Source organism: Delphinus delphis, chromosome 20 (genome assembly GCF_949987515.2).
Source record: "Delphinus delphis chromosome 20, mDelDel1.2, whole genome shotgun sequence".
Classification (NCBI taxonomy): Eukaryota; Metazoa; Chordata; class Mammalia; order Artiodactyla; family Delphinidae; genus Delphinus; species Delphinus delphis.
The window spans coordinates 16,776,334-16,790,409 of NC_082702.1; the positions used below are offsets into that span (position 1 = coordinate 16,776,334).

Here is a 14,076-nt window from a genome sequence, read left to right on the forward strand (position 1 = left end):
TTATCAGCAATTGAGAAAACGTGCCACGCCCACCCAGCTGGTGGCAGGCAGGTGGGCTTGCTCTTCCATAGCAGGGTGGAACTGTTTGCCCTTCCCCACATCCCCAGGGGTTCCCCACACCCACTCACCCAAGGAGAGCAAGAACAAGAGAGCATGAGCAGCAGTATGAGGAATTCTGAGAAGACATACGAAAACATTTCTTTCCTTTAATAGTTAATGCTGGGTTCATTTAGTAGGGAATCTCCTCTTCTGGTGGTTATTTATATAAATATGTGCTGTATTTACTTACAGTATTTCACAGCCCTTGTGAATGAAATATATTTTCCACTTCCATGTACCATTTGCTAAATTAGAGGAAAAAAGTAATCGATTTCTATATATTTACCTTGCATCTACCCACCTTACCAGATTCACTTACTAATTCTGGAAATTTTTTATTAAGGAGGCTTGTTTTTTTAAATTCTATTTCCAGCAAAGAGATGTGCTCTTTAATCTACTCTTTTCTAAAGCTTATACCACTTATCTCCTTTGTTTTTGTCTTGCTACATTTGCCAGAAAGTTCAAGACAAAGTTACATGCTATTGGTGGTAGCAGTTGCCACCCTGTCTGGGTCTTGATTTTAACTGGAATGCTTTTGTTTCACTATACAAAGTACTACTTGCTACTGGTTTTTGGTAGATAAGTCTTTCATATTCAAGACATTTTCTTCTATTTATGTTTTACTTCGAGGGGTTTACTTAAGAATTGCTGGTTAAGAATTGTTTACTTAAGAATTACTTAAGAATTGTTTACTTAAGAATTGCTACTTAAGAATTGTCTTTTACCAAATGTCTTTACGGCATCTATTGCTGTATGAGTTTTTCTCATATTGGTTGAAATGACAGATTACTGTACAGGAGCAGAGTTCCTTATACTGACCTATCTTACACTGCTGAAGTAAACCAGATATAACTCCTTTGATACACTGCTAGATTTTCTTGCATCTATCCACACTCATAAAAAGTTTTTATGGTAAAATCATGTTGGCTTCATAACTCCCTTTCCAGTCTCTTCTCCTGGAATAGAACCGGGCAGGTTTTCCACTTCTTGGTGCAATTTTGGTAATGTATGTTTTATTAGGAAAAAATCCATTTTCCATTCAGTTTTTATGTATGTTGTCATCACGTCATATGTGATAATGTCTTAAAGTTCTTTTAATCTCTCCTATACCTGTAGTTATGTCTCCTTTCTCTATCCTAATCTTGTTTCTCTTTGCTCTCTCTTAATCAGCATTATAATAAATTGGTTTCTCTATTTTATTGGTCTTCTAAAGACCCTTCTTTTAGATTTATTTACAATGTCTATTATATTTTTCTTTTAAATTTAATTAGCTTTGGCTTTTACCCTTTTTTTTAAATTGAAGTATAGTTGATTTACAATATTATGTTAGTTTCAGGTGTACAACAACTTTTATCCTTAACTAATTCCTCCTCCTAGTTTATCTTTGTTTTGTTTCTAAATTCTTTTTCTAATTTCCTAAGATAACTCTGGTGAATCTTCACACTGTCTAGGCCAGGAAAAGCTATATTCTATGAAGGCAGGAGGGTGCCTTACTACCTTTCACTGGTTCTAGAGTTTAGGCAAAAACGAATCACAGAACAGGTTATGTAATCAGGAAAAAAGCAGCCCACGAAGGGCCAGCCATTTTAGCTCCCATGAATGGGAGCCCTCTTGAACTATGGGACTTTGAGCCATTCAACTTCTCTCAGCCTCAATTCTGCCCTCTATAAAGTGAGAAAATTAGTTCCACTTACCTTATCAGACTCATTCTAACCACTGCTTCCTACCTTTGCTGGAACTGTCCAATACTTGCCATCAGACAGTGAGAAAGGGTCTTTAAAGGGGGATTAAGTCACTGCCTCATATAAGTAAGGATGTGGTAGATGGGCCCTATGAAGTCTTTGGTGATAATATTTAAGTTAAAACCCCAAGGTGGAGAGGTGGGGGCTCACATACCTGCAGGATCAAAAGGCAGAATCTCTCCCAACATCCCAAAGACTCCATCGCTTTGGTCACGGTTTGGCCAGGTGTTATTTCTAGGTCCCTGTGGCTTCTGTCCCAAAACCTCCGACATCACATTATCCATATAACTGCTCACCAGACCCAAGCTGTACAAGTCAGAACTGAGATCAGATATGCCAGGCCACTGGCCAAGGGGAGACAGACCGGCTCCAATGGGTTGTGTTGGCTGCTGGGATGAGCCGTGTACCCATTTCCCAGGAGCCCGATGCTGGGGCAGGGGCTGCTGCGGCCCAACGGGTTGGAGCAGGTGTTGGTAGTACTGGACCTGGGGTTGTTGTTGCTTTGGGGACTGCTGCTGAGGTGCCAGGCCCGGCTGGGGTGTCAGAGGTGTGTGTGCCCTAGTCTGAGGAGGCCGCGGCGGAGGGGGCACTGGCAGTGACGGCTGCTGTGGCTGCATAGCTCCTGCCTTCTGCTCAGTCACCATGGCTATGGCAGCAGAATTACGCCTTGTCACCAGTGGGGAGCCCTGATGTGACTGGCCCATGTTAAAGCCCGAAAGAAAATCTATCACCTCCTGCATTTCCTGATCGGTTGGTAAGTTCATACCCTTCTCGTCCTTGCCATCATCCCCTTGCACGAAGCTGTCATGCCTCTCCATGAGAAAACCATTGGCCATCTGATTACTGGAATTCTGAGCTGACTGTGAAGGGTCTGCAGTCCTAGGGAAATTACCAATGTTCAAAATGCTTTGTAATCTTGAATCAGTATTACTGGGCATTTTGGCCTTCTCTTCTGAACACCCAGCTATGAAGATATTTTTGGAAGGGGTATTTGGAATGGAATAATTTGTGCTGCTGCTAGAGCTGGTACATGAAGCTTTCTTGGTGAACCGGGATGTCAGTTTGGAGAAGGTCTTCTGTAGGCCACCTGAAGATTTGTTTCCATTCCCAGAAGGCAAGTCAGCCTGATTTCCAAAATCACAGATCTCCCTTTGAAGCTGGATTTGTATGCAGGGTAAAGCTTGTTCCCTATTTAAAGAGAAATGCATTTAAAAAAAGGACAAATATACAAATTGGACAATGAAATGGATCTCTTTGGTATTTAAGAAAGACTTTAAGAATAAAAAGACCTCTTTGTTTGCTATCAGGTTCATTTATTTTATAGATAAACACCCAAGAGTTTTAAAAGTACATAATTTAAGCACTATCTATATTTATTATAAAAAATCTACCATGTCTAACGCAGGGCTGTGAAAACTACATTAGATTTCTGGCCTGAGGATTTTCAGTGAAACTCTCTGACCACAACACAGAAGAGCAAAACATGGCTAGAGTGGGATACGCAACTGGCAGAGGCCGGCTCTGTGCCTGGATGATGGGGACTGGGAGCTCGGCAGATCCAGCAGAGGGTCAACGGACAAATGCACACAGCAGAGAGGGGTTAGTGGGCGGGACCCAGGGACACCATGCAGCACTGTTGTCCTTGGAAGTAATTCACAGACAGTGCCAAGAACAGATGGTTGTTACTTCCGAAGTCTTCCAAGTACTTTTTTCCAGTACTGAAAGAAAGCCCTAGAGATAGAAAGGGCATGGGTAGGAGCTGGGCACCCTGCATTAGTCACCTCACTGTTTGTTCTGGACTCATGAATGAAGACATGGGGAGGGCCCACGGCTAGATGTTTAAGGTCTCTACTGGTTCTAAAGTTAATTCACAAAGAGATAATCTTGCAACTGTCAGCTACTTTCAGATATGAATAAATGTCATGCAAGATATAAGTAAATTTTCTAAATATTTTTCTGCTCTTAGTTTATAAGGAGAATGTGAGTTGGGCTAAAGTCCTCTTGAGGTACTTAACTCTGAAATCATAAAACAAATGAAGGCAAAAATGTTAACACGGGGGAATCTGGGTAAAGGGCAATTCTTTGTACTATTCTTGCAACTTTTCTGTAAGTTTGAAATTATTCCAAAAAAAAGTTGCCGAATAGTTCCCTTTCTTGCCTTATTTACTAACATACTATCAGTGACGTACTCTCACATGACCCTGTAAGTGGTCACACTGTCCCTAGGTGTGGACCTGAATGTGAACCAATTCAAATGCTGGGTGGGGACACCAACCTTCCTGCCCTCCAGCGGGTGAGGTCCAGCACAGCCGTGTAGAGCACATCCACCAGACCCAGGGTCTTCTCGGGATCGAGGCTTCTCTGCAGCAGGGACATGGTAGCGGGGTCTTCTTTCAGGCACCTAGGCATGAACCGGGCTGCGTGAGTCTGGGCTGCACTTGTCCGCAAAGGGGTTTCAAGCAGGCCTTATACAAAAGGCCACACCTTTTGGTACCAAATAAAAATTTGGTAATTGTAAGAACATTGAGAGGATGACAGGGCTAACACTTGTACTTGTTGCTCCACAAAAGGAGGAGGAAGCAATAGGGCTTGGGGTCTCCATAGATTTCTAACTGTCTAGAGTCTGTTTAGTAGGAAGAGAAGAGTTCGGTGGAGGGTTTGCCTTCCAAGGGCCCTAATGCCCTCTCACTGTCCAACGTTGGCTTCGGCCCCTATTTTCCTCTCTACCCTGCTGAGATTCTGTGCTCTGGTACAGTATGTACTCCTTTACAAACTTTTTATATAACATCCCACCCCTCCCTCCTGCTACAGCACTTCACAACTGTACCTAAGAAACCAAGGGTCAGTGGAGGGAAAAAATCTGTCTGCCAGCCTGGCAAACTTCAGATAAACAATAAACATGGTTTTCCCGTAAATTAATTTTTTCCCTTTCCAAGATGACTGTTTTACCTTCCCCCTCCTCAAAGCTCTGCTATCCCTACCATCTCCCATTCTTCGCTATCTCAACTCTCACTTAATTGAGAAAACACATAAGCAGATGAGATCTATTTCAACCACCCTCACCACTAATCCCACCAGTTCACCAGTGTCTGTGCCCACACACCCTGCCTGCCCTGCTGTCAGAGCACAAGACCTGCTCTTGCCACGGGCTGACCCTCCACCTGAGCACCACATGCGCCATACAGCCTTGCTTTTTTCCCAAGGACCTCACTCGAGTAATCACCCCGTTTCTCCCCTGTGATATTCCCTTTGGCAAACAAACCAGCATTGCCAACCACCTGCTCTTAGCCCCACATCCACTCCAGATACTGCCCCACTTCTCTGCTCCCCATTTTAACAAAATCACAGTCTCCTCCTCTTCCTTACCTCCTATTCTCCTTTCATCACACTCTGACCAGGTGTTCATCCCTATAACTCCACTAAAATAGCTTTTATCAGACAACTCAGATCTTGCCACAGTCAAGGGTCAGTTACCTGTCTCCACTTTACTCAGTCTCTCAGCAACATCATGCAATGTCTCCTTCCTCCTGGATCACTGTCTTCTGCAGCCCTGGGGACCCCAACCTTGCTCCATTTTCCTCCTACCTGGCTGGCAGTTCCTTCTTGGTCTCGTCCTCCTCCTCCTTCCCCTCCCTCTGCATCGTGGCACGTTCCAGGCTTCGTCCCTTCTTGTAAGAGGACTGCACGTGGTCCTGTGGTTTTATAGACCATCCCGACAATAAAGACTCTCAAGTTGTCTTTGCCAGTCTAGGCCTTTCTCCTGATTGCCACCCTCACATATCTAAATGCACCTTTGACAGCTCTCCCTGCACACCTACCAGGCAGCTCAAAGGGAGCCTGGTCAGTACAACTCTTGATCCCTCTCCTCCCGCCAAAACCACTCTGAATCCTATGACCTCCTCAGTAAGTACGCAGCACAGCTGTCTACCTAAGAGTCATTGCTAGTTTTCCCCCCTTCCTACATCCAGTCTATCAGCAAATCCTGCCGGCTCTTCCATAACACAATCCGAATCTAGGCACTTCCACCACCTCTCTCGTTACTGCTCTACTCCAAGACACCACCAGCACCTGCGTCTTAGGACCAGCCTCCCACGTGGTCTCCTTTTCTCCAGTCCTGTCCCTCCAAGGCCCACCCTCCACATAGCAACAGAGCTTCCTGTAGCACAAATCAGAACACACCACTCCCCTGTGCAAAACCCTCCAGTGGCATCCTATCACGACTGAAATAAAATCCAAACCCCTCACCACAGCTCTTTGTGACCTGGCCCTCCTGCCTCTCTGGCCACACCTCTCTTTGCTGTCACCTCTCCTCACCTTGTCTCAGCTATGAGGCCTTCTCACATGCCCTGAATAAGTTGGGTTTGCCCACATCTCAGGACCTTTGCCTCGACTATTCCCCGCTGAGAGCTGCCTCCCACCATTCAGGTCCCCACTGCCCACCCAGGGCACCTCCACCAAAAAGCCTTTTCTGAGAGGTAGAACCAGGAAGATGCTATCTGTCTGTTCCTAGGCTCTCTGGGAGTTAAATGGTGAAATCAACACTTGCAAAGCCATTCTAAGGAGGCAGCAGCACACCCCAACAGGTCTTTGGCTTGAGAAGAAATATATCTGTGAGGATGTAAGCCGGCCAGCCTCAGAAACACTGGAAAAAGTGAGCAATAAGGCAAGCTCTGCCAGTGCCCAGTCAGACTCTGGGCTCCTGGGAGAGAATCTTGGCCAGTGGACCTGGCCGAGGTTCATGCACCTGATTCTCTCAGCCTGGAATCGCTGATTACCAGGACACACTTGTTCTATGTTCCCCAGCCAACTTCTACTTGTGATCTGGCTGGTCGCATGTTTGCCCACTAGATGAACATTTTTTGGTCATGCAGAAAGGAGTTCCTGGTGATAACAATAATTTCTCTTTCTAAAAATCAACAAATTGGCATTCTTATTTTATTCATCAGTCTTGAGAGTTGATCAATAAAACCCCCTGAAGAGACTAAATCCATTCTTTTGACAAATCACCCAGACTGGCTTACAACCTTCTACCTGTTCTTACATAAAATCCAAGTCCCTCAGGGACCCTGCAAGTCCTGGCTTCTATGAATCCCCATCTTCAACACCACCTAGCATAATTCCAGCCATGCCAGCTCATTCCTCAGGCCTTTGCATTTGCTGTTCCTTCTGCCTGGGATGCTTTCCCCATCTGCTCTCTGCATGGCAGGCTCCTCTCAAATGTCACATCCTTAAAGAGACCCTTCATGACTGACCTCCTCATCCAAAATAGCCTCCTCCTGCCATCTCTACCTGTTATTCTCTATCAGATGATGTCACTCTACTCTTATTCCCCTCATACGCTTGCCAGTGCTTGAAGTTAACTCCTATGCTTATTAGCTGTCCCCTCCCCAACCCTATGCCATAACAAAGCCAGCTCTATTAGGGGCAGGGACCCTGTCTGTCTTGCTCATGATTAAATTCCCAGAGCCTAGAACAGTGTCTGTCACATATTAGGTACTCAGTAAATATTTGTTGAAAGAAAGAATGGGTGAATAGCTTAAATATGACAAGTTAAAAAAATCTAAGTAAGGTTTTACTTTCTTTGGGGAAAAAAAATGTATCTGGCAGCTAGACACTTCGTTTTATTAAAATCAAAGCATATAATAAATTCTTGACTAGTTTTGCTAATAATTTCATTTTTTCCAAAGGTGGAATAAAGCAATCACTTCTTTTTTTTTTTTTTTTTTTTTTTTGGTTCATGGGCCTCTCACTGCTGTGGCCTCTCCCGCTGCGGAGCACAGGCTCCAGATGCGCAGGCCCAGCGGCCATGGCTCACGGGCCCAGCCGCTCCGCAGCACGTGGGATTCTCCCGGACCGGGGCACGAACCCGCGTCCCCTGCATCGGCAGGCGGACCCTCAACCACTGCGCCACCAGGGAAGCCCAATCACTTCTTTTTGTGTTCTTCTCAACAAGCACATATTCTGTAACTTGAAACAAAAACATAAAACTTTGCATTTTTACCAAAAGTAGCCAGCAGAGGGAGCCTCTCCAAGTAACTGCAGTCTATGAGGTCTTTCAAGGAGGTGCAATGAATTACAAAGGAAATCAATCATACAGGGAGAGTTGTGGAAGTAAACTGCAGGGTTAACCATTTTAGTACTAACTGTTTATATTCACCCAATTATCCAAGAGTTGAAAATGTTTTCTTTTTTTTTTTTAAGAAGATGTTGGGGGTAGGAGTTTATTAATTAATTTATTTATTTTTGCTGTGTTGGGTCTTCGTTTCTGTGTGAGGGCTTTCTCTAGTTGTGGCAAGCGGAGGCCACTCTTCATTGCGGTGCGCGGGCCTCCCACTATCACGGCCTCTCTTGTTGTGGAGCACAGGCTCCAGACACGCAGGCTCAGCAGTTGTGGCTCACGGGCCCAGCTGCTCTGCAGCATGTGGGATCTTCCCAGACCAGGGCTCGAACCCATGTCCCCTGCATTAGCAGGCAGATTCTCAACCACTGCGCCACCAGGGAAGCCCGAAAATGTTTTCTTTAAAATGAGAATCCTGGTTAAGTTTAATATTTTTCAATAAGAACGTGAATTAGAAAATAAATTAAGAATTCAGGAACACAAAAATCTTACAAAAAAGTGAGCTTTTAATCTACTGCTTGGGGAATTCCCTGGCAGTCAGTGGTTAGGACTCCACGCTCTCACGACCGAGGGCCTGGCCTGGGAACTAAGATCTTACAAGGTACACGGCACAGCCAAAAAAAAAAAACACAACTACTGTTTGACAGGAATGAAGATATGTATATAAATTAACATTATGCCATATTAATAATCAAATTTAGAAATTTGGGGAAGAAACTCATAAAAGGGAGATTTTGGGACATGAAGTAAACTGCCAACCCTTACTTGATATATATCAACAAATTCTAAAACTTTCGGCAGAATCTCCACTGGACCCCCCCGCCTCACATTTCAAGAAGAAATGAGTTAAATACAATTCATGTATTACCCAGCTACCACTTTAGTCCACATGGGCACCAATAGTGCCACTGTTCCTTACTAACTCTATCTCTTCCTACCTAAATGCTTTATACATTTTCTAAACAGTTAAATATTCATTCTGATCATAATTTTAATTGCAAAAGTCTTGCAATATAGGCTTAATTTTTCTTGTTTACTAGTAAAGCTGTGATGCCGATCCTTCATCTGAATCTGTGTGCGCATCACATGGCTAAATCCCTAGAGGTGGAACTGCTGAGGTCAGAGCCCTTATTTTAGGCGTCTGACAAATGAAACTGCCCTCCAGAAAGGCTGTGTGATTTATTCAACAACATCTGTTCCTGTTTTTGTACAGCCTGGCCCAAATCTAGTACTGTTATTCTAAAACAATTCAACAACATGATGGGCAAAATGACATTGTATTGTTTTTCTACTCTGCTTTCCTTTCTTTGTTAGGTGAGGTTACACATGTTCTTCATCTCTTTGTTGACCATGCCTCTTCTGATTTACCTGTCCATGTGCCTTGCCCATTTCTTACTGATCTATAGGAGCTTTTTTTTTTTTTTTTTGTGGTACGCAGGCCTCTCACTGTTGTGGCCTCTCCCGTTGCGGAGCACAGGCTCCGGACCCGCAGGCCCAGCGGCCATGGCTCACGGGCCTAGCCACTCCGCGGCATGTGGGATCTTCCCGGACCAGGACACGAATCCGTGTCCCCTGCATTGGCAGGCGGACTCTCAACCACTGCGCCACCAGGGAAGCCCTCTGTAGGAGCTTTTGTTTGAATAGATTAAGAAGAATACTTTATTATAAGTTTACAAATATAATCAAATAATTAAAAATAAGAACAGCTCAGTCTGCCTACAGATTTGCAGTGACACTGGGTGTGTAATGACATGAGCTCCAGATCAGCAGGGTTGTTGCTGGAAGGAGCAGAAATGGAAGAAGAGAAGAAGTTCTATGTTCTGCTCTCAGCTTTAAAGAAATGCTGGGTGACTTAGAGAAAATGATATACTCTGTTCAAAAGCTGTGGACTCAGTAACGCAAAAAGATAATATTGCTCATTATGACCCATGAGTATATAACATTTTAGATGCATTACTGGTCAATGAGACTATTTTTCAGACATCTTGGCTTCCTTATCATGTACCGATAATCACGAAACATGGCATTAACATACCTCCACTGACCACAAACCCGCACAAGTAGTAAGACCTTTTGTGTGAGCTAGTGTAGGGTTTGTCCAAAACAATGCAATCTTTTCAAAGATGTGCAAACATCAATCAGAGCTTAGGCTTGTGTTAAAGTAAGAGTCACGTTACCATGTGGATGGGACTTGAACCACAATTCTGGAGCCTTCTAAACTGATTTGTGGGGCATAGGCTTCTTTATTTTCAATCTGCGCCGTATCAACCACCACCTAACAGAGAAACAAAAACAAAAATCAGCTTTCAGAGAGGAAAACGGATCATAAACAAATCAAATGCATGAGCCTATCAATGCTGAGTGACTCTGGTCTCTGGTAAGAACTATTCCCCAGCAAGACAGATACTCAGAGGCCAGTCAGGAGCCCCACGGAGACAAAAACAAGTAATAAAGATGACTGAAAACAGTAATACTTCAATAAACAGAAACACATTCGAGGTGCAGGAGGTAGCGAACTCTGCAATCATTTTCAGTACTTCTTCCAAATTGTAAATATGTTAATTAGGAATCACTTTCTTTTGTTTCATTCCTAAGTATTTTTTCACTTTATGCACTTGAAAGAAGTAAAAATGTCATTAAAAATAAAACCAATGCTTTAGAAAAGCCTATCTGTAATGACTGAATCCAAGCCAGAAGTCGATGAAGCTTTTTGTAAAGACCATTTTATCCTCAACCATCAATAAAAACAAAATTACTTCAGGAAAAATGAAGAACCAACCCTTTTCTCAATGATTTCCTCTTATTTGGAGGAGAGTTTTTATTTTTCATATTTTTTGGTCACGCCGTGCAGCTTGCGGGGCCTCAGTTCCCCGACTAGGGACTGAATCCAGGCCACAGCAGTGAAAGCATGGAGTCCTAACCACTAGACAACCAGGGAACTCCCTGGAGGAGTCTTTAATACTACACAGATGATACAGTTTGCTTTGTAATTTAAAGCATCTGACAAAGTGATGAATATATTTTCAAATAACTAAAAGAATTTTAAGAAAATAGTCATAAAACACTTTAAAACCAAATCTGTAACAGTTCAGAAAAGGCAAAGCCATGCAGAGTTGCTTATTAGGATTCCAAATTCAGCCTCTAATGGAGTTGATTTCCATGGCTGTAAGGAGAGTTCTCACAGCTGGTCTGCAATGTCCTTTGGAAAAGACTTCCTGTCCAAGTAATAGCCATTGTTGCAACAGGCAGGTGTTTCCTCTCTCCTCCCATCCCCAGAACAATAATCTAAAGGTTCTTTATCAGTCACAAACAACGGTGCCCTGGGATCAAGGCGGAGGGAATTAGGAAGAAGTTTTTGCTCTCTGAATAACATGGGACTTTTTTTTAAACGATGTTTTCTCCAAATAGCCTTTTGGGGACTTCCCTGGTGGCCCAGTGGTTAAGACTCTGTGCTCCCAATGCAGGGGGCCTGGGGTCAATCTCTGGTCAGGGAACTAGGATCCCACATGCATGCTGCAACTAAGAGTCTGAACGTCTCAACTAAGGATCCTGCATGTGGTAACTAAGACCTGGCACAGCCAAATAAATAAATATTTTAAAAACTAAGCTAAAATCTTTTTTTTTTTAAGCTAAAATCTTAAAAACAAACAAGCAAAAAAAGCCTTTGGGTCCTCCTGCCTTATCTTACACACTCCTTTCTGGAGAGCTTATCGCCATGGTTCTCCTAGTTTCAGCTAAAATGATCTTTGGGAGCCTCCATACTTCAGCAGGGGGTCTCCAGTTTACTCTTTTTCTTAGGGGTTCCTATACTAAAGAACAGATCTTAAGTGAAACGTAACTCACCACTGTGGACAGGCCCCCACCTGGCCCTCTACAAGGCAGTACCACCCTGAGCTGGGCCACCTGAGCATGCACTCACACCAAACAAAAGGACTGCATCCTCCCAACAGCTTCTTTTATGAATAAAGTAGGAATTAGAGTAAGAAACAGTTCTTTAATTTTCTAAATCTCTAATTAGCTTCCTTTAATCTCTGAAATGCTATAACTCTTCAAAAAGCAGTCATTTAATTCTAGAAAGTGGGATAAGAACATAAGGTATACGGGTCAAAGGTACCTAACAAAAACCTAGATGTTGATTTCCTGACCCCACCCAACTTTGGCAAAAGTTATTCTTTTCACCAGAGGTGAAAAGACCAAACTTACCTGAGTTGATGTTGTTACTTTATTGCATAAACAGAGAACTGGGATACAAAGTGACTGCATGGGGGCACTACTTATACCATTGGAGGAGGTGATACTTGAGCTGACATCAGGAAAATGAGAATGAGTGAGTCACATGAAGATCTGAGAGGAGTATTCCCAGGAAAAAGGAGCATCAGGGGCAAAGGCCTGAGACAGGAAGAAGCTTCGCGTGTTTGAGCAACAGAAAGACATCCACTGTGGCTCCAGAGTAATCAGGCCAGGTGAAGGGTCCTATCAAATCGTTACTAATGTAATGGTTTCCTTAAATTCAGGAAAGCCTGAGACATCATTTTGCAACTAGGTACCCTGCTAATAAATATTATCGATCTATTAAAGAAAAAAAAAGAATTTTTAATGCTGTTCTTCCTTTACCTTTTCTATCTGGTCTAAAACCTGCAGCAAGCAAAGTGCTTTTTAAATTCTCCAATGTTTCGCACATGTGCCCACACCACATCCTCACATGCCTGAAACGTCCTTCTCTATTCTCTCCCCCATCCATCACATGTGCTCACTCACCAGTCCAGCTTGGCCAAACAGCAGCTGCACGGCGGTCTTGCAGGCACCCCGCCACGTGGATGGGCACACCTGGTTCAGGACTTCAGTCACAGGAAAATCGTCCCTGGGTGTGATTCCATTATAGCAGCCAGCCTCCTTGATCAGCTGTAACATTGTATGCTACAGATTGATAAAAAGAGAGTTCGCACCTCAAAATAAAGCCATACCAGGTTCTAAGACTTGTAGAAATGCATTTACAGGTACACAATAGTCCTCAAGAAAAGAGCATTTTACATACTCCCATATCATGTCATTTTAATTTCTTAAGTAATTATCGTTAATTACCTTCAAAGATTTTTCTCAACCCTGTAGCGTGACTGGCTAGATATGAATACATGTGCGTTAATACACATATGTGATTTCTATTCTAGCACAAAATACAGCATTATTTAGCAATGTGCTAACGCAAACGGGTTGAGGAATTTTGAAATTCTGAATAAGGAAACAAAATCATCTAGCAAAAGTAAATACCAATGAAAACCTCATCTTTATTTTGGATGAACAAGTGGTCAGGTATGCAGACTCTGGAAACAGACTGTATAAGCTCCAATTCCAGTCTACAACTTTCTAGCTGTGTGGCCCTGGACCTCAGTTCCTCTATCTGTCAAATGGGGAAAAGGGCAGTACCCACTTCATGGGTGAGCATTAACTAGACAATGCATGGGAAGCATTTGACACAATGCCTGGCACACATGATGCTCTGCAAATAGTCCTAATTACTTCAGTATTATGACAATATTTCTCCTCTTATTTAATTTATGAAAGTCCACTGAAACATTAATCATAAACAGCATTTTATAGTGTACTTTCAAAACCCTGTATTTTACACATTTTAAACAAAATTATGAATAAAACTAACTTGGCAAATGTCTCATTAAAAAAGTCACCCTAGGGGCTTCCCTGGTGGCCCAGTGGTTGAGGGTCCGTCTGCCGATGCAGGGGACACGGGTTTGTGCCCTGGTCTGGGAAGATCCCACGTGCCGCGGAGCGGCTGGGCCCGTGAGCCGTGGCCGCTGAGCCTGCGCGTCCAGAGCCTGTGCTCCGCAACGGGAGAGGCCTCAACAGTGAGGGGCCCGCGTACCACAAAAAAAAAAGTCACCCTAGGAGCTTCTGATTTGGTGAACACATGGAGGTGCTGGGACAGCGGTGACTGGAGAGAACAGGGAACCTCCAAGCCCCTTCCCCATGCCTTGCCCTAGGCATCTCTTCCGTCTGGCTGTTCCCGAGTTACGTCCTCTCATAATAAACTGGTGATCCACTCTCCCAACAAGTTGGGATTCACAGCATCAATGTACTCAGATCAAGATACTGTAAGGAGAG

At 43.6% G+C, this 14,076-nt stretch overlaps 1 protein-coding gene across 6 annotated transcripts in view; it reads right to left on the reverse strand.

The window, feature by feature from the left end:
• Positions 1-14,076, reverse strand: part of GARRE1 (granule associated Rac and RHOG effector 1) — an 82,079-nt gene that overhangs the window by 7,884 nt on the left and 60,119 nt on the right. For all 6 annotated transcript variants that reach the window (XM_069540229.1, XM_060000158.1, XM_060000157.1 and 3 more), the window contains 4 exons: positions 12,718-12,876; positions 10,137-10,234; positions 4,117-4,242; positions 1,996-3,029 (listed from right to left, as the gene is read on the reverse strand). In XM_069540229.1, the coding sequence (XP_069396330.1) occupies positions 1,996-3,029; positions 4,117-4,242; positions 10,137-10,234; positions 12,718-12,876 (1,417 nt within the window). The remainder of the gene's footprint in view (positions 1-1,995; positions 3,030-4,116; positions 4,243-10,136; positions 10,235-12,717; positions 12,877-14,076) is intronic.